This window comes from Bactrocera oleae, chromosome 4, assembly GCF_042242935.1.
Source record: "Bactrocera oleae isolate idBacOlea1 chromosome 4, idBacOlea1, whole genome shotgun sequence".
Classification (NCBI taxonomy): Eukaryota; Metazoa; Arthropoda; class Insecta; order Diptera; family Tephritidae; genus Bactrocera; species Bactrocera oleae.
The window spans coordinates 73,700,985-73,727,370 of record NC_091538.1 but is presented as its reverse complement, the minus strand read 5'-3'; the positions used below and the strand labels follow the sequence as shown (position 1 = coordinate 73,727,370).

Below are 26,386 nucleotides of genomic sequence, written 5' to 3'. Positions count from 1 at the left end.
ATATTCACTCCCTTTCTAAGTTGACCACCTCTCCACTAGTTTATTGCAAAGAAAGGAGAATTCAAGTATTAATGGCTCGAATTCGAAACGAATATTTTTGGCATTCACTTGGAAATCATTGGCAGGACCTGCCTTCGTAATCATTATCCGGTGCCACATAATTAACTACTTGTGTAAGTGTGTTCTTATTAATATTTATTCTTCTTACTAATGTTTAACATTAGGGTACACGCCACTTACAAATTATATGGATTTGAATTGAGGTCTTGATACATATGTATGCCTATATATATATATTTATTCATCGCACAACTGTTTTCATCAAAGAGTTAACAACTACACACAGATTTAATGATTTTCATTTGTTCATCCGCCCTCCGGCAACGCTCTCGACGCTTTCGACGCTTGCCAATTGGACATATTTTCGTTTATAATTCAACACTAACACTAAATAACACTACGACATAGCATAATTACATATGTATGTATGATTGTTTACTTTTTTTATTTTGCATTGATGTATATTTATTCTTGAATTTCCGGTCCATTTTGCTTTCATTTATGATTGCATGTATTTATTTTTTGCGAATATATTTGTTAGAATTTTCTTACAATTTAAAATACCGTTAGCATTTTTTACTGTAATGTACATTGTAATCTCAAAGTCGTTATGTTTTACCTCTCATTTTTAACAAATTTGTATACGTCCGCGTGAATGACCACAGACACTTCCAATTTTATAAATACTGTGCAAAGGTTTGAGGCGTTTCACTTAGTTTTAGATTATACAACTTTTTCAAATGGTTTGGAACCGGAAACGCAAACCTCTTCTACCTCTTATCTACAAGGTATTTTTTCCAAACGGGCAGTTTAAACATCTAAATCCAATGAATTCAATTTTTTGTCTATTGAAGAAAATATAGTTTACTATAGCTTTACTGATATCTAATTATAATACATATATAAATCATTTTGCATTTAATATAACAGTATGTTTAAAATAAAGTAATTCACATAAAGCTTACGTTTAACAGTTTTCCGTTTCGCGCTGTTTTAGCTAAGAGTATGCACATGAATATAGAACGACTCTGATCTTCGTACATATTCAGTCATTACAGTTTAGTTCTGGTTAAGCAAAAAAAAAAACAAAAAAAATGGAGGAATTTTTTTATTCTTAAATTTCTTATTCAACTGTAAGATATTCGGTTCGATTCTGTTCAAAAATAAATGTACTGTGTATATGTACCACATAATTATCAGGCTTCGTATTTGTAAAATAGCAAACTTGTTAAAAGTTCTCCTTATTTGATATTCGTACTGTATAAAAAGTTAATGTTTTTTAACAAGTTACATGATTTTCGTCTTCTTCGCATTTAGTGTAATTGTTAATACATCTCAAACTAAAATTCTTGTACATTTTGTCTACAGATTAACTTAGGATTTTTTTTAATTTAGTGTCACGATTTGGGGAATTATAATGATTACCAAAACAAATTTACTGATAACTCAATGTCTGTTACTTCAGGTAACTTCAGGTTCAGTTTCATACTTTGAAACAAACAGTTCTGGAAACTCATTGCAACTTTTATAAGTTTTTGTAAGATCTAGAATGGTATCCATTTTAACTAAAAACGTTTTAGTTATAATTACACAATTTCTTTCAGAGCCTTTTTCCAATTTTACAAACTGTACTTATTTCTTAGTTTATTGTTTTTTAAATGTATTACTTGCAAATGAAAATATTGTGCTTGAAAACTAACGAATTGTATTTTAGGTTGTTTGATTCTGAGTTAAAATAATGCAGAATTTTTATTACTTTTTTATTCAAACATAAAAGGATAAACCGGGAAGGTCTTAGGTTTAGCCTTTCATGTTTATAGGGTATTTTCTTTTAATAATTTTATAGTCCTTTTTTAGCACACTAGTTTAAAAAATCCACCTCGTCCTCGTAAATGTTCGTGGCGCTCATTATTAACAAATTGATGCGAAATATGACATACTGATGGACAGGCTATAAATTTTGGCTTTCTAAATGTGATTGCTTCGCGCGTTGAACTAGTTTCCAATTGATAATAGCAATATTGAATATTTTATTAAATAGAAACTTATTGTTTTATTGATTTTCAGTTCCAAAGGAATATTATTAAATAGCCAATTGCAAATTTTGGAGCTAAAAGGAATGCTTTTCTCACAAAAACGTAAAAAACAATGGAAAAGAGAACGCTTGTATAAAGAATAATAAGCACCTAATTTTAATATAAAAAAAAAATAAAAAAATAAAAATTTATGTCAAAAATAAGTTTTCATTGATTTATATAACGTTTTACATGCATTTCAAATATTTATCGAACAACGAATTTCTCAGCGACAAAGCGTTTCCTATATAATGAATATATTGTTTAATTAATGTCCGTAATTGCTTATGAATCTCCAAACTTTTTGTGCTCTAGCCAACCACTCTTCTAAGGAAATATATATAATTTGCAAAATAGCAAATTGTCTTAAATTAAATAAGATACAAAGTATTTACTTCTATTTCTGGTTGCCGTTTCATAAATAAAATAATTATGTATATATAGAAGCGGATTGCACAGTAATAAAAACATTATAATGATAAATAAAAATAAAAACTCTACGAGAGAACATGTTTTTTGATTAAATTTCTTGTATGTAATTTGTTGTTGTTGTGCTGCTGTGATTTTTTTCTTTCTGCTGTTATGCCCGTTCTGCTGCATCGGCTACTGCGTCAACACCGCCTACGAAACCTCCTTATTACTCCATATAATGTGCATCGTTTGCTAATTTACGCCTCTTTCATATTATTTTTAATATTTTAAATTATTATTATTGTTATTAGTATTTTTTTAATAAATATTCAATCCAAATCTAAACGACTATCAATAATAGCGCGCGTACGCCAACGCCAACACCACCACACGACGCCGCTTGCCCCGCCCACGCCAACGGCAATGCCAAAGTGCGCGCTCACGTTGGCGTCGCCGTCGCGCACGCAGCAGCCAACGTCACTTGCGCTGAAACATACGCCGGAGCGTGTTGCGCCAGCACTGGGTTTGGCCAACTGCCGAAGCAGCCGCCGACGACGAGGGTGTCGCTGCACCACCCGACACCGAACGCGTGGTGCGCTTATGCGACAATAATGGCAATGGTAGCGAAGTGGTTTTTGTGGCCACCAATGGCTTGCGTAACGCTGTGCACTGTACCACATCCAGTTCGGCCATAGCTGCTACCGCCAACATGCCACTTGCGGCATTGCGGGAAATTGAGTGCGTGGTATGCATCACAGTTGACGGTGATGGTGATGGCGACAGGGACAGTGACATTAGTGTTGCAGATGGCGTTAGTGGTGAGGGCAATGTCGGCTCTGGTGGTGGTGGTGTTACGCTTGGTGCTGGCGCATGCGCGCAACAGCAAATCATTGTATTTTATCTCAGCCACGGATGCTTCAGGCACTCCGCAGCCGTTGCACGCTTCGTCCGATCAAATACCAACATTGGTATGAGAAAATCAGCAAAGGACTCTGCATCTGCGCGTGGCCATTCGTACTTTTCCGATAATACGTCCACCAAACCCCATGGTTTCAAGCCGGTGATGTTACGCAGTTCACCTTTACGGTTGAATGCTTGCGATGCATACGCCCCGCGTAGGATTATATTATGGGGTATCGGACCCAATAATTCGATAATATGTGCAATGTGATCCTCGTCGCGTGAGTAATTCTCGCCCGAATGGGGTTCGAATAGATAGTCGCCAGTGGCCAACTCAAAAGCCATACATGCGGTACTCCAAATATCCGCTGATGTATCATAGCCAGCACCCAGTATTACTTCTAACGAGCGATACTGACGAGTCTGTATGTCCTCAGTGAAGTGTTTGTCAACCCAACAGGCATTGCCTAGATCGGCGATTTTAACATCAAACTTACAGGGTTCTAGAGCTGGGTCCTTGCGAGGGATTGGCTTTACAGCCGGAGGTGAAGCTAATGCAGGCGCATATATAACCGGCTCGGATTTGGATTGCTGTGGGGCTGCTGTTGTTACTGTGCAATTAACAATTTGCTCATTATTATTGGCATTTTGTTTTATGTGAGGTGTCAGATTCGTATTCGACGTGTTAGTATTATTGTTGTTCTTTATGTTGTTGTTTTGCGTTTTCGATGCCTTTGCGGTGGCATTTTTGGTCGATGCGTTTTTCTTATTTGCTGATTGTCCTTTAAGGGTCGGCGAAGAGCTACCTGAGTCATTCAACTCGTCTTTAATGGTGTGGCTATCACTGCTCGATGATGATTTGTTATCATTTTGCTGTTGTTGGTTTTCTCTTTCCTTTTGATGTTGTTGCTGATGCCCTGAGTTTTCTTCAATAAAAAAAAATAATAATCATTATATAATAAAAAGAAATGATATACATAGGTACGAATAATGTGAATAATGTAATATGTTTACTCACTCTTATTTTTCTTCTTTTTTTTCTTCTTCTCGCCAGGAATGCTGTTTGTGATGACTTGTTCTGTTGCGTTGTGGACAGCCGTAGGCCTCTGTTGTTTTCGTGGTGAATTCGTATTTGAGTTGTTGCTGTCGCATCCTAGCACCTGTTCCTCTTCATCGTCGTCATCTGCATCGCCATCTGCGGCATTGTCCTCTGCAATAACATCTTGTTCTGCATCTTCATCGTCGCCATCTTCATCACCATCATCTGGATCAGTCACATCGCCATTTACCAATTTACCGCCTTTCAAGCGCGCACGCTGCTCTTTGTTGCCATCGCCGAAGCCATCGTTGGCCAACAACGTTCTATCGTCAGCCTCGGCTGGCGCTTCTCCGCCCTCCTGCACACCACCGCCACTCTGTTCCAGATAGTCCCATTGCTTTTTAAACAACTCCAGACGTTTCTTTGCCTTTTTCTTTAGTTTCTTTTTCTTGTTTTTACTCATCTTGCCAGTAATTTGCGGTTCGCGATATTCTTTGGGAGCCCGACTTACAAACGAAGGAAACATTTTATAATTCATGACATACAGTTCGGTAGCTTCGTTAGCCAACGAACGCACATACTGTTCATCGACACAAAGCAGCACATTCTCCGGCTTAATGTCGGTGTGAATAATCTTGCAACAGGTGTGTAAGTAGTCCAGACCCTCCAACACTTGGCGTGTAATCGACTTTACGTTTTCAATTGGTATGCCGCGGTAATTTGACTTACGTATAAGTTTTAGCAAATTGTCGCCAAGCACTTCGAACACCATGCAAATATGTGTGCCATTTACGCCAGTGATCTTAAAGTCATCTAGCAGCTGCACCGTCTTCTGGCGACGCGGATTGCTTGGTTCCGAATCGCGCACCGATTTGAGTATCTTAATTTCGTCTTTCGCCGTCTCGGCAAAATGATGAGCTGATTTTACGATTTTTATGGCCACGTAACGTTTCTCCTGCAAATCCCAACACAGCCATACGGTGGAGAAATGGCCCCATCCTAATTTGCGTACAACGTGATAACGCCCTATAAAAAGATGGAATATGTAAAGAATGTCAACATTTTATTTATTTATTTTTTAATGTTTTCTTTATTTTCTTCTTATTTTAAAATTAAACAACTGTTCATTTAATGTGTATGGTCGATATATCGACCAAGGTCAGTCACCTTAACGAAATCCCTCAAAACAATTCCAGGGTTATTTTATGCTACAACTACATTATTTTTTGAGTGGAAAAATCATTTTTAATTCACGCTTGTAAATTTCTGAATTGATTGTTCTATAGCAACAAAGAGTTACTAACGGTATACAATCATGGCAAAGTAGCAGATAATAAGGTACACGCATACGTATTAATTTGTTTATAGAAAATAACCAACTAATGTTTTATGACACCGAAACAGATACTCCCGCACTATCATTATATGATGCACAAAACTAAAAACATAAAACAAAGTAAAACACTTGAATGCACCTAATAAATAGACAAGATCATAGAAACCAGTGCAATCCGGCAGCAAATCCATTCCGTTGTAATCGACTTTACATTCTTTCAAAAAATTCTTGATGTTAAGCAATACTTCTGCGGCACCAACAAATATATTCATGCCATACCCCGTTCCAGCTTTATTTATTTATCCATTTTAATGGTATATGTTACACTATTTGATTTTTATTTTTACACCAAGTTACAATTGGCGATGTATGAACAAGTATATATATATTAAAGTACATATATGCTTAGATGGCCAATGAAACGGGACTGATTAGTGGCAGCTCATTTCAATGTCACTTCACCAATAAAGTAGTACAATGAGCTCATCACCATCCACTTCAGTCCTCTCGCGCTTAAGGCGAAGACAACCGTCGCTCAAGTGTATGTGGTCTCGTTCAAGTGCCCGCCATGGCGCGGCTTTGTTGGCTTGCCACCAACGACCGACCAATATAACGCACTGAACAGACGACACAATAAACTATAGATGTGTTTTTGAGAAAGTGCACAAATTTAATTAACTGGACAAATTGCGAAAAAAAAAGAGCGAACAGTTTGCGATAATCGCTGAACTATCACTCTACTCGATTGATTATTGTGCTGGGGTGGAAAATCAATATACAATTTTTTTGGCTTCTGTAGCAATTTTATTGATTTTTATATAAAATCTATTTAACCACGCTCTTACATACTAAAACCTTGTGTTTTAGCAAAAACTTCCTAATTAATTAAAATTGTGTGTTTGAAGTTCTTTCGGTGGTTATCACGTCATAATTAAGTTTATTTTTATTGCTTCTATATCATCATGATAAATCTTTAAGAGATGTGCATATAATTACGAACCTAAATAGTTACTAATATTATAAAAACAAATCCACCGCGAATTCAGGCCATGCGAATTATTTTACCGTGATACATTAACTATTCCACTGATTAAGTCGACTTCGAAATGCGTTCCGGCACAAATTAGTTGAAATAACGCTGAAATATAAATAGCCAAACACCTTGCACATATGTAGATATGTATGTAATTATGCATGTAATATTAAAACGAAAACATAGTTTTTAACGTAAAAGTTTAAAGCAGGTAAAAATAAAACAACCACTGCATACATTTGATTGATGTTTTTGCACTTCCTGGTTGCCGCTCAGCCGATATCACAAAAACAATGATAACAACAAGAATGTAATCGGTTAGAACAAAACCAAACCAAAAGTTTTGATTGCTCAGTAAAAGAAACGTGCACAAGCCAGTTGAGGAATGAGTACCTGAGAAAGCATTTACACATATACACATACATATATATGCGAGCACGGTAAACGAAATCCTAAATACATATATCTTGGCTCGCTAAACTTAAAAAAAAAAAAGAAAAAAACTAAAACATACATATTTACACATATAGGTATGCAGTATTTGTTGCTACATAATACTGATAACACTTGAAAAGACTGTCGTGTATTTAGCAAACGAATCCCTTATGTTTTATCTTATTATTTCTAAGATTTACCTTGAAACAAATCGCCAATATTCACAGGATGATAGCCCCCTTTGCAGTAGTCTTCTTTCAATTCTTGCTCCTCGTTTTCACTATTCAATTCAGAATCTTCCGAATCGTTCGATGAACTACGTGGCGGGTATTGATATTGTTGCTGCTGTTGCTGTTGCTGTTGCTGATTCTGAGGATCATCATATTGATGCTGTTGTATATTCTGAAATTGTTGCTGCACATGGAAATTGTTCATACACTTTTGCTGGTGCTGCTGCTGCGGCAACAACTGCTGCTGATAGTTAGAAGAGGACTTTTTACCTCCTCCACTAGCGCCACCGCCAACGCCACCACTGACGTTATTCACCGAACTTCTCAGATGTGAACTATCGTCTAAATTATTGGTAGATCCTGTAGCTGGCGTATTAGTAGCTAATGATCCTGTGCCACTTGTGGATGGGGCTCCACTAAAGGATTTAGACATTTTCGCAGTGATTTCACCTTCAGGCGAAATAGGAGATGTTGGTGGAGCACCACTTGGGTTGCTATTATTAGAATTTCCCGGTGTCTGACCAACACTAGTACCGGAACCACCAACCACGCCATTCTGTTTACCACGCTTCTTGTTGGGCTTATGTCGTTTCTTCTTGGCTTGTATAGCCAGAACTCGTCTGTTGACGTCAGCTTTTGTGTTCATTTCAATGGCCTTTAAGCTAGCTGCCGCTACTTTTGCCGTAGACAGCTGTTGTTTTTGCTACCCTTATTTCAGATACTGCAGAATGATAGCAAACTGTTTTTGGTCAATATCGCTCCAGCTGCTACAAATATGCTAAATGGATAATAGTTCTTTTTCTCGAATAGTTTTAATGTTTTGAGAAAACGTCTTCTTCTATCGAAATATTGAATTTTTGTCTTCGTATTATATTTTTCTTTCTTTATTTCAGCCACACCACTTCCTTGGTCGCACTATAGAAATTGTTGAAAGAGAAAAGTTGGTAAGATTTTTTCTTCGTTATAAATTTGGCTAGGTTTCGTCTCTTCTTTTCGAAGTACGTCCACCGCCTACTCGAATATTCATTCAAAGATTTTCACTGTGACAATTTTTCACAAATTTCCAAGCTTGAAAATTAAACTATCAAAATTTTTACTAAACTTGAAAAGATTTTCTCCGCTCAAGTTTTTTCGTGATAGGAAAAGAAATTAAACAAAAACGAAACCGAGCAAAATTTTATATAGAACTTCCAATTAGACCATATTATCTATCTCTCTCTATCCCAAACAAAATCTGACCAAATTTTCACTACAGCACAGTCTATTTCGTTTTCGCAAATTCGATAGCCATACGTTTGCGAATGTCGTCAAGCGACGAGTATGTCAAAAACTTGCATTGCCAACTACTTTCGTCTGTGTTTTTGCAATGTTTCGCATATTTTTATCAACTAAAATGTTACTATCATGAGGAAACTTCCACCTGTAACAATTGTGAAGTATTCTGATTTTTCGAATGACTACACTTACTTAGGAAATGCGATGAAAGAAAAGCAATCAAAACTTTGCTTCATCTAGAACTCTTTTCACTTCTTACAGAAAATGTTCTCTGCTTCTCACCCAAATTAATTTAAGCATGTGGTTGGAGTCGCTGCATTACCATCAGAGTTGCAATCCATTAACAGAAAATTTCTGAAGCCATTAGCGTTATTCACTAAATGGTAAAAAATAATTTGCTGATAACATTTTTAAATTGGTAATTATATATAGAAAAACATATAATAAATAAGTAGTATACAATTACATATTTTAAACATTTTAAGCTTTTAACATTGTATCGAATCATAAGGGTACAATCAACTTTGACCAGAAATTTGGACAATAAACAGACGTTCTGGCAACTATGGGATAGTAGGGACTATAATAAAAGCAACTCTGTGCTATAGTATTTAGCAATAAAGTCCAACTTTTATCAATCCCTTAATACAAAAGAAATAACGTTGTTTTTCCGTTCTACTAAGTTTACTTTTAGAAGTTGTGTGATGAAAGTTACATTTAATTATCCAATATTGTATAGAGGCAATAAAAATATATTAATATTTTGTTAATTAGTGGCTGATGCGCAATATTTTACAAGATCGCTCTTTTTTTTTTTTGCATACATTATTGAATAGAAAAGGAGTGAAAAACGGATGAGTGAGAGAGTCAACATTAATTCATAAAACAGCTGATATCAAATTGACAATTCGCACGAATACATTGAGATAGAGTGAAATAGCATTCAGTCGAAAATAGTGTACCAGCAAATGAATCTGGTAAAAAATTTCCCAAAACAAAAGCGCGCGAAGGGGAAGAAATTGCGCGCCAAATACTACTACTAGTATAGCAATTTATTAAGGTTCATTATAATAGAATTAATGAAGTTTTTTGAATGGACGCATATAACTAATAATGTTCGGGAGTATAGTTATTGAAAAATTAATAGGATTAATTTTTAATTTAATAAGTACGTTCTATTCTCACTTGAATAACTGCGAGTAACAAACAATACTAACACACACGCTCACAACATGTGTTCAACTTTCGCAAAGAGTTGGTGTTCGGTTCATTTTGTGAATGCTTTTGGAGGGAAAATTCGTGTCAGTCAGAATTTGAGCGGGATAAAGTAAAGACGTGTGGGTTGTTAATGTGCTACGGAGCATTGATAAGAAGACGTGCATTTTTGTGAAATTTCAACAATTAAGACGATATTTAATATAAAATAAAACAAATCTACCAAAATACATAATGTCACAGCCATCAATTGCTTCATTTTTTAATACGCGTAAGCGAGTGGCGACAGATGAAGTGGGTACTATTAAAAGTCGGGTAAGTAAAGTATTAATATTTGTTTTTGTTAAAGTGTATAATTGAGAAAGTGACAATATCCTTGGCGAACTTATTGGGATCGTCAATCGGACATTTTGTATGTGAAGGCATTTCACCCTTAAAATTGTTCACTCTCTTATTGCGCGTATGTTTGTACAATGACATGTACACATTCAAGGGTGTGAGTGATGTAATTTGAACATGCTCTTAAAGCCAAATGTGCTCTTTGGTGATAAATGATAGAAACGGCATAAATCTAACAAATTTTACATATTTTATTAGCGATTAACAGATGACAATGAATCGGCTGTCCCTTCTGCTACTCTCGGTGCAGCGGGAATCCCAAATGATGATGACGATATCGCCGCCATCAAAGCAGCTGCAATGGGTATTCGGACTCGATCCGGACGTACGATTAAGCGTACAGGTATTCAATCCTCAGCCGAAATGCCGCTTAAAAAGCAGTGTAAACAGGAACAGACTATATTACAACAACAAAAACTAGTACAATTTATCAAAAAGGGACCAATGTCCCCAAGGAAAAAGGCAACACCAATTAATGAAATGCAAAAGAAGAATGAAGAAACGCCAAGTGCTAATTCAGCCATAAAAATAGCAAATGCCTTTGCATCCAAAGACAATGTAACAAATGTACTACGAGGACTTAAAACTCCAACTAAACAAATTATAAAAGGTTCTGGTGTTACACCACTAAAGCACGATGACTTGAAGGGTCTCGTACGGAAGGAACTAAATTTCGATGAAGTAAAGACGAAATTATCGCGTAGTGCCAAACTGCAGGAATTAAAAGCTTCGCTTTCACGCATACAAGATCTTGAAAAGACGCGTAAAGCACAAGAAGACCGTAATCGTCGTTTACGTGATGGTCAAAGCGTCTCGCCATTAAAGAAAACAACACCCCTTGTTCAGCTTAAGGAATTCGATACGATTGAATTGGAAGTGTTGACTAGGTAAGTTTCAAAAAACTGACCAATCCAACCTATTTTTTGATATTATATAACGTCATTCAAAAGTTCCCCAATTTTTCATACTGTATGTGGCCTACAACGATAACCCGATAAGTTATTGAGGTCATTAAGTTCGTTTTTTATTTAACTACTCTCACTGGTATAGAAGTCTAGTGAGTGTTAAACTGCTGTCACTGCATTTACCAACGGTCTGATGGTCATTCAGTTAGCAATGTAATTCACGGCGATGCATATACTCTACGTCATTGTCAAACATTTAATTTTTTCGTTCTCTTCCTAGTAGTTTGCACGCTTCTTTTGCTTAGCGTTGCAGTTGGAAGCAAATAAAAGCAGAAACACTCTTGTTTACATTCTTTTGTTACTGCCTGGCTATTTATTACATGCTAGTATATATGTATACACACAAATGTATACCCAAATTATATCTAGAATCTTTTTATTTCCTCTTACAAGACTTTGACTTTACTTATCTCTTTCACATTCCAATGCTCAATTTTTTGTTATTTATTTCTTTCAATATTTTATCCTTGTATCGAGGGATGTTTTTGTAACGGTCGGTTGTTGCCGTGGTTTACAATTCCTTCCAAAGTGAAGTCAGGTAGCTAAACAACAACGAAAGGAAGTTTGTTTTGATGATAGATACACATACATACATACAATTTATCAGTTACAGCACAGCAGACCCGAAGTAATAAAAGAATGCATCTAAATATAAAAATGGCTGCAAATACTTCTGTATATGGTAACATTTGTGTATGATGAAAAATTTGAAATATTGGGCTTAGAATAGATACTTGTATATGCATTTCTATATAGTGTATTTTGCTTAAATTTCAATCCTTTTGCTGTATATGTTCTATATACTCATACATTATATAGTCGTTTCAACTATGAGTTTCTTCAGTTTTATAACATACTTTATCTCTGGTAGACATTTTACGAATTATTATTTATTTAAATTTATTTATCACTTGAAATGCACCTGCAAGTAATATTTTTGTTTTTATTGCAGTCCAGCAAAAACATTCAAGACCCCCACTAAAATACCACCACCAACACCAGATAAAAATGAGCTTATGTCACCACGTCATACAGATGTGTCCAAACGCATCCTCTTCAGCCCCGCAAAACAGGGTTCTCCAGCAAAAGTTGTGGTGACACCTGCTTACCAGCGCTTTATGAGCCTTGCCGAGTCAAGTAAAGCTGGCCAGTTGCCTTTGCCATTTAAATATCGTAATCTTATTGAAGTATTCAAGGGAGTGGACTCTGTGTGCGCTATGTTCCACAATCGCAAGGAATGCATTACGTTTAAAAAATTAAAACCGGCAGTGCAAAGAATGCTGCGTAAGAATTTCACGGAAACCCATTTGGCACAAATTAAGCATGTGTATCCCGATGCATTCATTTTCTCACAAATGAAAATGCGCAATTATGGTTCCGTATCAAAGGCGGACTATTTCCAATTGGTTATTTGTCCAAACGTCGACGGCAAGTCGTCGGAAAAAGTAAAGAGTCATATTTTAGAGGAAAATGATGCTGCCGATAATATTTTGAATGCGGCTCAAACATGCGTAATGAATCCGCAAGTTATGACTGAGCGTTTGCAACGTTTTACAAATACTCTGCTGCAACGTGTTTTAAATGAGCACGAAAAGTTCTTGCACACACTTGATCCCCCAATCCGCATACCTAAGTCAAAAGTGACTCGTTGGCATCCAGATTTTGAATTAGAAAACTGTCCAGAAATTGATTGCGCACATTTACCGCAGCCACCAAATATGGAGAAGTATTCTTCGGCGCGCGATATATTGTCTACAGCACGTAATCTTTTCAACTGTGCAACACCAATGGAGCGAGCTCTAGAACGTTACGAAGCTAAGATGGAGGCAACACGGGTGGCAGAAGAGAATGCAAATAATTCCTCTAAAGTCACCTCTACAACTGTCACAAAAGAGGGCATATGTGAAAGTAAAGATCGTTTGGCGACACCTATCAAATCCGTAGCTGTGGCCACAGTGACAACTGACACTTCTGAGGCTTGCCAAATCCCAGCGGTTTCTGGAAAAGATGTCACATCTAATTTATTGAAAGGTGTTCCTAAATCGTTGCTGGAGAAAATACGCGCCAAGCAAGCAGCCAAAGCGCTAGATGCTATGACAAGGCGACCCTCACAGGATCAGGAAGCCACTATGTACTCACGTCTTCCAGAATTGGCACGTCATCTACGTAACGTTTTTATTACCGAGCGCAAGGGTGTGCTAATGTTGGAGATCGTCATAAAAAAGATACAAAATAGTTATCGTGCGTGTTTGACGGCACAAGAATTGGAGGCTCATTTAAAACTTATGGCCAAAGAGGTGGCTGCATGGGTATCATTTCACGAGGTACGGAAGACAATGTACCTTAAGATAGCGCGGGAAATGGAATTGAAGAAAGTAATTGCCAAACTGGAAGAAGTAGCAAATGAGAAGAGTAAATAATTTGAAATGAAAATATATCTTTTTTATATAATAAAATTTTGTTATATTATTAAGCAGACCGAAAATGATGTATTGATAATTTATTAAGTTAAATATTTAACATTTTACAATTACACAAATTACTGAAAAGTTTTTGTTGACATAAATTTATAATTCCACAAAGTTAAGTGTCTTAAAAAATAGTTTAAATTTCTACACTAATTTTGTCCCTTGATGTATTGTCTCACAATAAAAAAATATACAATATGTATGTATCTTTAGATTTAAATCTGAAAACAAAAATAAGTTATATTTTATATGATATTCCAATATTCAAATAAGATCTACTTATTCTCATATTTAACGGAAACTAGGTCATGTTAACATTTTATAGAAACAATATATAATCACTGAATAGTTAATAGTAAGCATTTATGTATTTTTCCCCAAGTGATACTCATATAACCGTTATTTATACATTACATCGCTTTACTTTTCTTTCATAAATCTAATATCAAAGTCTGCATCCGTTATAATTTATAATTATGTAAGTGATTCCAAATAAAGACTAATAATAAAACATTTCCCAAGTAGTTTTAAAGAATGCTACTGACTAGTTGGACTGATTAATTATTTAATCCAAAGATCAGATAAATAACAGGTTTACTTTCCAAGAGCACTACCAAATATTAAAAAGAACTTTACCCACGGCTGCACCGAAGCTATAATACCCTTTACAGGTGCCTTACTTATAGCATAAAAGGGTATACAAATATCTTGAAAATCTTGATTTTGATCGGTCATCGATCTGAACAAATTTTTCGGAGATTGTGCCTAATTTTGTGAAGATAAATGCAAACGTTTTTTATACAAGAACTGGATTTTAATCGATTACCTTGTATGGCAGTCATATACTATAGTAGCCCGATCTGAAAAAATTTTTTTGTATATTATTTCGTTGCATTGTGCCAAAGTTCGTGAAGATATCTCCTTAAATAAAAAAAGTTTTCCATATAAGAACATGTATTTGATCGTACAGTTTTCATATCTACTACTACTGCGTATTAGATGCTATAGTGGTCCAGCAGCTTCTTGGGAAGAAAGGGACGTTTTCAAAATGCCATATCTATATCAAAAACTGAGAGACTAGTTCATGTACGAGTATATACAGACGGACGGACAGACGGAAATGGATAAATCGACTCAGCTCATCATGCTGGTTATTTATATATATTTTTTATAAGGTGTTACAACTCTGTGGCAAACTTAATACTCTGTTCAGGATATATTAATTAATAAATATATTTTCTCATATATATCATCTGGCAACGTTTTAGTATCATATGTCAAAATGTGTTTCGTTGCTTCCGTTCGTTACTATGTCTTAGCATCAGGAATGCAAAAATTAATTTAATATTTATTTATTTTTATTGTGCATGGTTATATTGTGTTGTTATTCATTATATATAAAATGGCAGAAGAAATTATAATACATGAACCAACAAAAGAACAATGTGGTGAAATTAAAGCCATAGCTAAGGACACTGTGCATAGGATTTGCTCTGGCCAGGTAGTATTTATATTAATACTTTAAATCAAACACCCATAAACCCTGTTTCAAATTGTAAATTTAAATGACCACCTGTTAGGTTGTGCTTACTCTGGCGGTGGCTGTGAAAGAGCTTGTAGAAAATTCCATCGACGCCGGTGCATCGCTTATTGAAATTAAACTTCGGGAACAAGGTTTAGAATCTTTGGAAGTTAGTGATAATGGTTGCGGAGTTCGTGAAAGTGATCTCGAAGCTATGAGTTAGGACATCTTGATTTTTAACTGAAGTTTATATTGAAACTTTTCTAATTGCAGCCGCCAAATACCATACATCAAAGATAAAAGACTTTGTTGATTTGCAAAACGTTGAAACGTTTGGATTTCGCGGGGAAGCACTTAGTTCCCTTTGTGCCTTGTCTGATTTATTTGTGCTTACAAGACATGCCTCACAAGATGTTGGTGGGTTATATTTATGCTAATACCATAATGGACAATGTAAATTATATTTTGAGTTTAATTTTATATATATGTAGGTGTTCGTCTGGAACTCGATCATGATGGTAAAATAAAAAAGCGCACCCCTTGCGCTCGTGGTGTAGGTACTACGGTTACATTAACAAACTTGTTTGTGACGCTACCTGTAAGGCGTCGCGATTTTACGCGTAACGTTCGCAAAGAGTTCAACAAAATGTGTCAAATTTTACAGGCATATTGTTTAGTTGCGCGAGGTGTTCGCATAATTTGTACTAATCAGAATGCGAAAGGTGCTAAAATGGTAGTTATGCAAACACACGGAACTCAGGATGTTCTAGCAAATGTGGGTGCAGTTTTCGGCAATCGTCAAGCGTCCGAGCTTTTGCCTTTAAAGTCGATCTTCTGCGGGGACCAGGTTTTAACCGAAAAAGGCTTACATGCAGAATTCGAAACCGACGATAACTTCCAAATTACCCCCGAAGATTTGACTCAATTGAAATCATCACGTTTTAGGTTGGAAGGATATGTATCCAGTTGTAATCACGGCGCAGGCCGATCGTCCAAAGATCGCCAGTATTTTTATATAAACTCGAGACCCTGTGATCCAAAGAGTGTAAGATTTTCGATCAGCTTCACCGTTAAATATGACTTTCATCACATGTTTTCAGATATCAAAAATTGTGAATGAGACTTATCACCGCTACAATAGTCATCAATATCCATTTATATTTTTAAACATCGTTACTTCACGATCGGACGTGGATGTAAATCTAACTCCAGATAAACGGCAGCTATTGATTCACAATGAAAAAATATTGACAATAGCTATCAAAAAGGCATTGTTGAGTACCTACGCCAACTTACCATCTACATATAAACTTCAAAACTCTACTATAGTTAGCATGCTGGAAAACGACAAAAAAATTGGACAAAATGAAGATGCTGAAGAAAAAGTAAGCAGTGAAGAGCCAATGGAAAATATGCCAATTAGCAGTTCACAACGATTTATGGATGTATTGTCACAATGGAAGAAAACTGGCGATACAGTAGGCACAGCCCCACAGGTCTCTAAAAAGCGAAAATATCCAGATGAAGTCGAAGTGCGTACGTTAAAGTTAAAGAAAATACATGAATATTTAGATAGAGAAAATCCAAGACATTGTGATATGCCTAAAGAGTTCAGAGTGGAGTCTGAGAGTGATGATGACGAAACTAGCCAACCAGCTAAGGCAAATGTCTCAAATGTTGTATTGAATGAACAGAAATCATTTGACAATAGTTTACTTGACTTACAACGTCTAAACAAAGAATCTCTAGGTCTGTAACGAAAACTAAAAAATCCATGGATTTCTTGCATAGTTATTAGTTAAAAACATTATTTCTCCCTATAGAATTTGACTCATTGACTGAAAAGACTGTGGAGCGCCTAGATTGTGAAATTTTATCTAACAAGCAGGAATCATTTTTGTACCTAGACGAGTCGACTAAAGTTGATAATATGGTGGATTCGATAAACAAAAATGGTGAAGTTGAAGATGTGAAAAGTTCTCAATTGTCTGCTACAACGACTGTAATGTTAGATAATAGTTTAATAGATGTTGAAGCTACTAGCAAGTACTACTCTACTGGAGTTATGCGTATTACACTCACAGAAATCGAGCGCAACATTAAAGCGGAGGAAAAGTTAAAGGCTGAATTTAAACAGTCTAATAAAGCCAAGCTGGAGCGCTTACGTTTCAAAAGTGAAATTAATCCCAGCCAAAATCTAAAAGCAGAAGAAGAATTACAGCGTGAAATTAGCAAGGACACTTTTGCCAAAATGGAAATTTTAGGTCAATTTAATTTAGGTTTCATCATTGTGAAATTGGATACGGATCTTTTTATCATCGATCAACACGCCACTGACGAGAAATATAACTTTGAAGTGTTGCACCGAACTACGGTTATGCAATCACAACCACTGGCTGTACCGCAGCCACTCGAACTGACGGCGGCCAATGAGATGCTCTTGCTAGATCACCTGCCGGTGTTTGAGAAAAACGGCTTCAAATTTGAAATCAATGAAAGTGGTAAGTAGTCTTGATCATAACACAGTAGGAAATAGTAAATAATAAGAAAAATATAATCTACATTAATTTATGTTATATTTCTTTGTCAATTTCGATTTAGCACCGCCTACTAAAAGAGTTAAATTACTGCGTAAACCCTCTAGCCAGCGTTGGGAATTTGGCAAGGACGATATTGACGAGTTACTCTTCATGCTTCAGGATGCTCCCCCAGGAAGTGTGTGCCGACCATCACGGATACGCGACATGTTTGCATCGCGAGCGTGTCGCAAATCGGTAATGATTGGCATGGCCTTAAAACGTGCTACAATGAAGAAATTAGTTACGCACATGGGAGAGATTGAACAACCTTGGGTAAGTCAAACTCAAAAAAGACAAACGTTGATATCTTTAACTTAAAAAAATTAGTTTGTAATATATATGTAAGTATAATAAGCAATGCTTATTATATGCTCAAAAGTATCTACATAAGCTTAAGTTTTAATTATTTCCCTTCATGTATATTCGATTTAAAACCATTCGCCACCAATTGTACAACATGCGATGGATCGCGTCCTTTTGTTTCCGGTAAATAGCGTTTGGTCAGTATGAAAAGCAAAGTGCAGACCAAGGAGAAAGGTATGAACACCAAAGAGCCCCATAATTCTTGTAGTGTTGGAAAGAGCATGCCCACAATGAAATTACATACCCAAGAGGAAACACTTCCAAGAGCCATGGCAGCTGGGCGTGGAGCCACTTCGAAGAGTTCTGTAAAAATATAAAGTAAACAGATGTATGTATATTAGGGTTGGTAAAAAAAAAACAACTTCGTACTCTAAAGAATTGGTTGATAGACTCCTTTAAGAAAGGCTCTCCGATTTAACGTAAAATGATGTTTTTTCATTGGGTTATAAAATTCTAAAGCATAAAAAGAAATTTGCCGTAAAATAGTCAAACTTCAAACGTTAATATTTCTTAAACCGTTAGGTTTACGAAAAAACCGTAAAAGACTATTTTGTAGAGCATACAATCCTATGACATCTCTATATGTTTTCAAGTAGTTGGAAGTGAGTTATGAATTTTTCTATCTGATAATAAGAAAAAAATAGAAAACCGTTAGTCGGAGAACGTTCCCGTCAAAATTAAGAGCTCAAACTTATTATAGAGTACAAAACGACCAAAACAACAATCGTTTATTTTGACCTCTACATATTTGCTTCATGATATGCATAATTGCTTACCAGATCCAATGAAAAATGGAATGGGACCCAAACCAAACTGGAAGAAGAAAATATAAAGAAATATGCAAGCGATGCAACCCATTGCGAACCAAGGGACATAGTCCTAAAACGAGAAAATCATAATTAAATAAGCCGTTCAACTGAACAAGACGATGTAATACTCACAATAAAGTAGAGCAATAGTGCAAATGCCATCAAAGAGACTCCACTAAAAAACGTTGAGAAAAGAAAAAGTGGACGACGATTGAAGCGGGCCATTAAATATGGCCCAATTAATGATATTGCCAAATTAAGGCTACCAGCACCTAAATTAGTCCACTCGGCAGCAGTCGCAGATAACCCAGCTTTCAGAAAAATAGAGACCGAATAGTAAAAAATCTGGAAAATTAAGTATGCAACCAAATAAATATCTATGATATACATATTAACATATAAATTGCCTAAATGTACGGAAGAAGAGACATAAATACCTAATGTATAGGTGTCTTAATTCTTTATTTAAACGTTACTATCTTTCATAATGATAAAAACTTTACTCACAGCGTTAATACCAGACAATTGTTGACCGCCTTGATAAGCACAAACGATGATCAATGGTAAGCGGAGCTTAGGATCACTAAGCACGGCCTTATAACTGCTGACTTGATTTTTTGCATTCGCTTCAGCTTCCATCTCCAAAATCTCTCTATTAATCGCATTCTCAGTAACGTTTCCACGTAACTTTTCTAGTTGTTGTCGCGCGCCAACTTTATCGCCTTTCATAATGTATAACCATTTCGGACTTTCTAGATAACAGTTCATAGGTGCATAACATATTAACACTAGAACAATATAAAGGCTGATCGCTAAATGCCATTGATCAGCATTACCGAAGACGCCTCGTAAACTGAATATTTGTGATATGACAACGCCGGCGGTTAGGCCCATCGGACAGAAGACACCTAAAACACCGCGCATCGATAGTGGTGCTACTTCTGACAGGTACATAGGCAAACACGCCGTTGTTAAACCTGATGCTAGGCCCGCCAGAAAACGGGCAATAATAAGCGCTTCCACCGAACGAAGCATGCGGCAAGTGTAGAAAAGCATAGCTGAGATGATAAAGAACACACCGCAGTAGAGAAAACTACTACGCCTGAAAAAAGTAGAGGATTGAATTTAATACACTTTTATATTTTATATGTGTCATTTTTTGATTAGCAGAAAACATTAAAAAATTAATTTAAGTGATTTCTGTAAGGAAAGGACTTAGCGGGATTCAAATACGGAAGTTTCTTGTGTGTTAGTATCAAACGGCTATAGAGCGATGCCACTATATACAGATGTTTTTCAAATATAACAGAAAAGTAACTTTTACTTTAGTCTATCAAGAAGCTCAAAAATACAAAATCGAACGAATATGGTAACTTAACTGCGGAAAATCAGCTACGAGTTTAAGGACTTGAAATTTAAAATCTGAGTTCAAATTCTGATGTTTGTTGTCATAATTATTCGATTACAGTTTTATACATTATTTACATGAACGTTACCTTCCGAAACGGTTGGCCACTTTTGCTCCTGTAAGAGATCCTATTGCACCGCCAACTAAGAAAATCGAAACAATCGTTGACCATAAAATATTGTTACCCATTTCTCCCAGGTGCCAGTCATAACGCTCTATCAGCGTTTGATGACACCAACTGCGCATAAACTGCAAAAATATATACATACGTATTTATAAATAATGGAAATAAAGAAAGATTCATGATTTAGAAACAAATTTCTTTGCTGGTGCACAAACCTCTGCAGGACTATTCATCACACCAACGCAATAACCCGCAGGAATTGCTGAACCTATGGTTGCACCGTATCCAACAAAGGCCAGCTGCTTGGTCCATTGTCCTGCCTGAAATACACATAGCTCAACAACATTAAATGAATCTGAACTCTAAAATAAACCATACATTATCCTGTTGTTGATCGACCAGGCGTTCTTCCTCATTTGGCTTTATCGCTTGCTTATTTTCTGGCGCAGCGATTTTGTAGGCCCCTTCTTCACACAGTGACGCGCTCATTTTGTGTGACTTTGTTCGTGACGAACAGAGATTTTTATTTATTTCACAGTTGTGGTTGCTATCAGCTAACTCTATGAGACTTAGTAATTTAATCTGTGATTTACTATTTCGTACACGCAATTGGCATTAGATTAGCCTTTCTCGCTTTTTTATCCATTTAAGATAAATGCTGAAGGGCTCATTTGATAACGTTGGCTATTTAATTGTGAAAGTTGGATCCCATTGAATCAAACGTGAGGCTTTTTATTCATATTGATAAGACAATTTCATGCTGGCCACATAGCGGGCTCCAAGATTGTTGGATGTGTAAATATTTAATAGTTAAATATAATACAAATACTTAGTACTTATTACAAAAAAATTGTACAAAGGCAAGAGCAATGGAATTTCACTGCGAGTTATTATTAAACATATTATTTTAATATATTTTTATACATATAAATTATATTCTTATATATTTCTACATTGGGCTAAGCAAAATATTCCCGTTTAAATGTATTGTGATATAACACATTCCGATCCACATACATATATGGTATTCACAGCGATATTCAGGTAGAAGAATGCGGGATTGTTCGATGCACATGTAATTTTATCTTAAAACATACATATGTACAAGTATATGTAAATAAAATTTGTTGTTGTAGCAAATGTACTCATTTCTCCGTAGAGTTCCATTATCATCTAAAATAAGTCACCATCTGTGAACTGATTGAGCCATGGCTTAACGAGTGAGCAGATAACATACATATCGCAATTTAATTTATATATGTATGCATAGAGTTATCTACAATTAACACTATTTTATGTTACAATTAATTTAAATCAGTTTTACAGAACCATCCATTTTTTAATCCTTGTGTAATTCTGTCTTTTTACATATACTTTAGAATTGTCCACATGGACGGCCGACTATGCGTCATCTTATCAATATCGCAATGCTTGAAGACGACGTGGAAATCAATTATACACAGACTGTTACTTAGATTTTTTTTAGATGTGTTTAACATATTATGCTAAAGATGCCACAGACTGTTGATCAGTTTGCCAAAATAAGACAATACAGGTAACTGAATTTCGAGAATTCCTAGAATACGTAAAAAGTTTGAGTAAAGAATACCACTACAGTAATAATATATGGCTCAATAAAAATAAAATGCATATATTTGTCAGTTCAGAATTTTTATTATTAAACACTGATTGTTCGAAAAACATTAAATCCACTATGCGCCGTGGACAATATTACACCAGGCAATTGCGGATGCCAATGCAACTCTTTTATTTCTTTCTGTCCTTGATGTATGAATAGCAACTGCGGTGGTAGTTTATTTATCTCATCTTCGCTTTGTGTTTGTTCTGATGCGTTAGGTGTTGCCTCTTGGTCTATATCCTTTTCTACCGCCAAATCCCACAGAGCAATTTGATCATCATCACCACCTGACGCAAATACTGTAGCATCATTAGGGTTCCATTCCAATGTGGTAATATGGTCAGTATGGTGTTTGAATGTTGCAATTGGCTTCTTTGACTGAAATTGTCTTAAATCCCAAACATGTAGGAAACCATCGTCGCCACCACTTGCAATGAATGGTTCTGTGCGATTCCAGGATATAACATTAATGTCACTTTGATGTGCATCATCACATGTGAGCATACAAGCCTTCTGGGGAGGTGCTCTACAATCCCAAATTCGTATCGTTTTATCGACTGAACAGGATGCCAATACACTGGCCTCATTGGGACTCCATTGCAAATCTTCCACAGATGCAGTATGACCCACCAGTGGACGCTGGTCAACTTTCCAGCTGCCCCCTTCCAGAGGTGACCAAATGTGTATATCACGTCTGTAATGCATTAAAAATTTAATTTATATCAATGCATATATTATTAGGTTGGCTTTTATAATTACTTACTTGCAATCACCCGTTGCGAGAACACCTTCAGCACATATACTCCAGTCAATTGCGAAGCCTTCCTGCTGATGACCATTGAAAGTGAATGCTGGACGCACAGTCTCATCAACCACTTCACGTTCATATTGCTTTAGTAGTTGGGGATCTTCAACTGCTTGAAGCTGTTTTGATATATCCCAAATATTCACTCTTCCCAATTCACTCCACGAAGCTGCATATACGGTATTGCCTAATCTGTGAGCACGTACACGATTTACACAACCTTGATGCTTTATCAATGCACATGCCATTTGTGGTTTTCTTTTTTCATCTGGATCGTTATCGTCGTCTTGATCATCCTCCAATTCCTCATCATCTTCCTCATCCTCACCACCTTCCTGCGTCTTGTGCAAATTACTCATTTTCATGACAATTAAATTGTTGACATGAGTACGGGCTGCCTGAGTTCCAGCTACCATATAAGCGGTTAAGGGAAAATTCTCCCGACCGGCACCCAATTCATCGGGCACTACATCAAAACTAAGGCATGGCGCTCCGGTTGATGCCTGATGCAGCATTATGTACGCAGATTCATCACATACGAGCTCTTCGCCATCTTCTAAAGGTTTACCTGGCAGGTATACCTCTTTGTGTTTAGCTTCGTTTGTTGTTTCTCCTTCATTGTCACTTTCCATTCCTTCTTCGCCGGCGTCCTCGTCATCCTCGGCTTCGACATATTCTAAATCCATTTCATCATTATCCATTGTTTGAAAGTAAAATATCTACTGAATTTAAAAATTACCAACTAAACTCGAAAATATTAATTGTTTTGACATTTTTCTTATTGACACGTGCAATCCAAATAGTCATTGCCAGATTAGTTTTTGTTGCTTTGTGACAATAAGATGGTATCTGGGAAAAAAATTCAAGAGGGTTCACATTTAGTCTCCAAATAAATAGCAATAAATGACCCAAAAGTGAAAATAAATTTTCTTTTTTTAACAGTCTTATTAAATAACTTATAAAATGGAATTTTTAATGCAAATAAAAAAGAGAAGGAACATTTTTGATGTGAGTTTTATGGATAGTATTTACTGCATTAATATTTTTATACTAGTCCAAAAGATTTATTGGTAGAATGGCGATAGAAAAATATTCTTAAGTAAAGGATTACGTTGATATGATGAAAGTGGACGACAAATGAAGTGATAAATTTTTAATATCGTAATTTACCATCCACAATAATCGTTTGATTGATGACAATGGCAAATGTAACGATTACAATATAAGTGGCAACTCATATTTATGTTTTCCTTTTACCTATCCGATACCGAAATGCAGCTGTCAAATTTATTTACGTTAGAATTTTTGATTTGTTTCCAAATTAGCATTTCTCATTGAATTTATAAGGACGGGTGATTATATTTTTACAAAAATACAAAAAATTTGCTGGAACTAAATTGTTAATCTCTTCTGTAAGTCAAAATTTCAAGTTCGTGATGTCCTTGAAGAAAGACTTCTCCAAAGTGGAGTATCGAATAAAGCTGTTGTCTGGTAATAATGTAGTTCTTGTCGAGGCGAATGGTTTCGAATCTGAGATATTTGTTCCGGAAATTCAGAATGGACGCATTAGTTTTCAGAACATTATACCTAATAGGCGTTGCTGTTTTATGTTGAATTCGTTAGCGACAAAAAATTTGACTCGTAGAAAACGTCGTCAATTACAAACTACTGATCAACTAATGAGAACAGCAGAAAACCAAAGAGATAGTGTATCACCATCGAGAACATGGCGCCTACAGGGCGGTGACGAAATACATCGGGTGCGTTCGCCGTTAGCGTTTAGCACACCTGCACCTGCTCCGTCACCAACTCCTTCATATACAATAAAGCAACAAATGAAGTACACAAATAAAGAAAATTATTCACAACGTCCACGCACTTTAGCTCAAGCATATCAAACAATAGAGTTGTTGCGTGCAAGAGGGTCGGCACCCGTTCAGTTGGCAAGACGAAATAGTGTCCAAACGCCATGTACAAAAACAGTACGTATACAATGTGAACAATCAGAAATCGACAGACATTTAAATGAAAATTGTGGTGACTCTGGGTCTGGCTTTAATATACCAGATATTCCAAACTTATCACCCAGATTTGAATCACCAAATGAGATGAAAACTAACACAAAGAAAGCGTGTATTTCAACTCCAGGAACAGTTACAAAGTGGCGTAAGTGTCTGACGCCTGTACGAACTTACTCTCGTCATGGCATTAATGTGCCACGTTTACCTTCTAGTTGTAGTGTCAAGAAAGTGCGAAACTTGAAAAAAATTTCTTCGACACAAGGAACTGTTGGTTCATACAAACTGGAAATAAAGAGGCGGAAGATAATCGTGGATCCCAAAACAACTATAACACCCAAAACATTTAAGCAGCAGCAATATTCTACGGCTCATTTACGTCCGAAAAGTCCGGATCGATTCTTCGCAACAGCAGCGAAAGATCGAAAGAAATACGACATAAATAAAAAAACTGCTTTTGATATGCTAACGGCACCTAGTAGACCTGTGATGTCTTCAAAGCTATCACAACAATTTAAAAAGGCCTGCGTAAACAAGGCGTCGTCTACATGTCCAAAATATAAAATTTTATGTAAAATACCGCCATTGGAACAAGTAGAAGAAAGTCGAAATCGGGAACACCGAGACGTGAATATCGATCGGAAATTGCCGCCAAGTAATGTAACAGTAGCCGCTATGATGGAGAAAGCGTGCTCGAATGCAATACAATCATCCAACCGCACTTCACATGTACCTCACTTGAGATGGTCTTCTCAACAAAAGTCATGTTGAAATGTAGACGAACTTCATTTATTAGTAAGAATAATTTTTGGGCAATAATTGTAAATTTGATGGATGATATTTAATGTACTTTAGGATTATGATGTGTAGTATGTGTCTGTGCATTTTTTTATTTTTATATTTACTAGAATTTCAACGAGTAACTTTGTCTTCGTTTAGTGAAACTATTTTGACTACATAAACTGCAATAGAGGTATGTCAATATTGCCATTTTGCAATAAATGTAGTTATTAAATATTTTCACCGCAAACCAAGAAATGTTTAACATCTATTATGCTCGTTGTTACTTTTATATATGCAAAATGTAATAAAGTAATTAGGAAATTATAGTTGTTTGTAAGAATATATCCTCTTTTAAATGTTTCCGATACGCAAAATTACTTTTTTGGAATATGGGTATTATATTACCATGGTTTGTAGATCAAATTATACTGAATCTCTTAATTAATTTAACTGTTAGTCGCTTCGATTTTTATTTATTGTGGTAAATATTTAGAT

General features: G+C 36.0%; 6 protein-coding genes across 6 annotated transcripts; 3 read left to right on the top strand and 3 right to left on the bottom strand.

The window, feature by feature from the left end:
* Window positions 1–2,296: 2,296 nt before the first annotated feature.
* SRPK (SR splicing factor protein kinase) lies at window positions 2,297–8,671 on the bottom strand. The gene is made up of 3 exons (XM_014247188.3): window positions 7,490–8,671; window positions 4,465–5,511; window positions 2,297–4,372 (listed from the first exon to the last, which is right to left on the bottom strand). The coding sequence occupies exons 1-3, from the start codon at window positions 8,163–8,165 to the stop codon at window positions 3,444–3,446; spliced, it is 2,652 nt and encodes an 883-aa protein (XP_014102663.2). The 5' UTR covers window positions 8,166–8,671; the 3' UTR covers window positions 2,297–3,443.
* Window positions 8,672–9,494: 823 nt separating this feature from the next.
* Window positions 9,495–14,356, top strand: dup (double parked). The gene is made up of 3 exons (XM_070108692.1): window positions 9,495–10,324; window positions 10,607–11,295; window positions 12,326–14,356. Exons 1-3 carry the CDS (start codon window positions 10,244–10,246, stop codon window positions 13,791–13,793), a joined length of 2,238 nt encoding a protein of 745 aa, XP_069964793.1. The 5' UTR covers window positions 9,495–10,243; the 3' UTR covers window positions 13,794–14,356.
* A 768-nt stretch (window positions 14,357–15,124) lies between these two features.
* Window positions 15,125–22,307, top strand: Pms2 (mismatch repair endonuclease PMS2). Its single transcript, XM_070108691.1, has 8 exons — window positions 15,125–15,342; window positions 15,422–15,581; window positions 15,637–15,780; window positions 15,855–16,408; window positions 16,464–17,112; window positions 17,187–17,864; window positions 17,965–18,215; window positions 22,026–22,307. The coding sequence occupies exons 1-8, from the start codon at window positions 15,244–15,246 to the stop codon at window positions 22,119–22,121; spliced, it is 2,631 nt and encodes an 876-aa protein (XP_069964792.1). The 5' UTR covers window positions 15,125–15,243; the 3' UTR covers window positions 22,122–22,307.
* Window positions 18,247–21,271, bottom strand: LOC106627358 (solute carrier family 2, facilitated glucose transporter member 1). The gene is made up of 7 exons (XM_014247451.3): window positions 21,025–21,271; window positions 20,862–20,966; window positions 20,611–20,771; window positions 19,622–20,216; window positions 19,247–19,459; window positions 19,082–19,184; window positions 18,247–18,608 (listed from the first exon to the last, which is right to left on the bottom strand). The coding sequence occupies exons 1-7, from the start codon at window positions 21,133–21,135 to the stop codon at window positions 18,346–18,348; spliced, it is 1,551 nt and encodes a 516-aa protein (XP_014102926.2). The 5' UTR covers window positions 21,136–21,271; the 3' UTR covers window positions 18,247–18,345.
* On the bottom strand, window positions 22,301–23,908 carry l(2)09851 (WD repeat-containing protein 1 l(2)09851). The gene is made up of 2 exons (XM_014247463.3): window positions 23,049–23,908; window positions 22,301–22,979 (listed from the first exon to the last, which is right to left on the bottom strand). Exons 1-2 carry the CDS (start codon window positions 23,789–23,791, stop codon window positions 22,325–22,327), a joined length of 1,398 nt encoding a protein of 465 aa, XP_014102938.1. The 5' UTR covers window positions 23,792–23,908; the 3' UTR covers window positions 22,301–22,324.
* Window positions 23,909–24,200: 292 nt separating this feature from the next.
* uno (univalents only) lies at window positions 24,201–26,341 on the top strand. Its single transcript, XM_036367801.2, has 2 exons — window positions 24,201–24,442; window positions 24,508–26,341. Exon 2 carries the CDS (start codon window positions 24,527–24,529, stop codon window positions 25,877–25,879), a length of 1,353 nt encoding a protein of 450 aa, XP_036223694.2. The 5' UTR covers window positions 24,201–24,442; window positions 24,508–24,526; the 3' UTR covers window positions 25,880–26,341.
* Window positions 26,342–26,386: the final 45 nt, after the last annotated feature.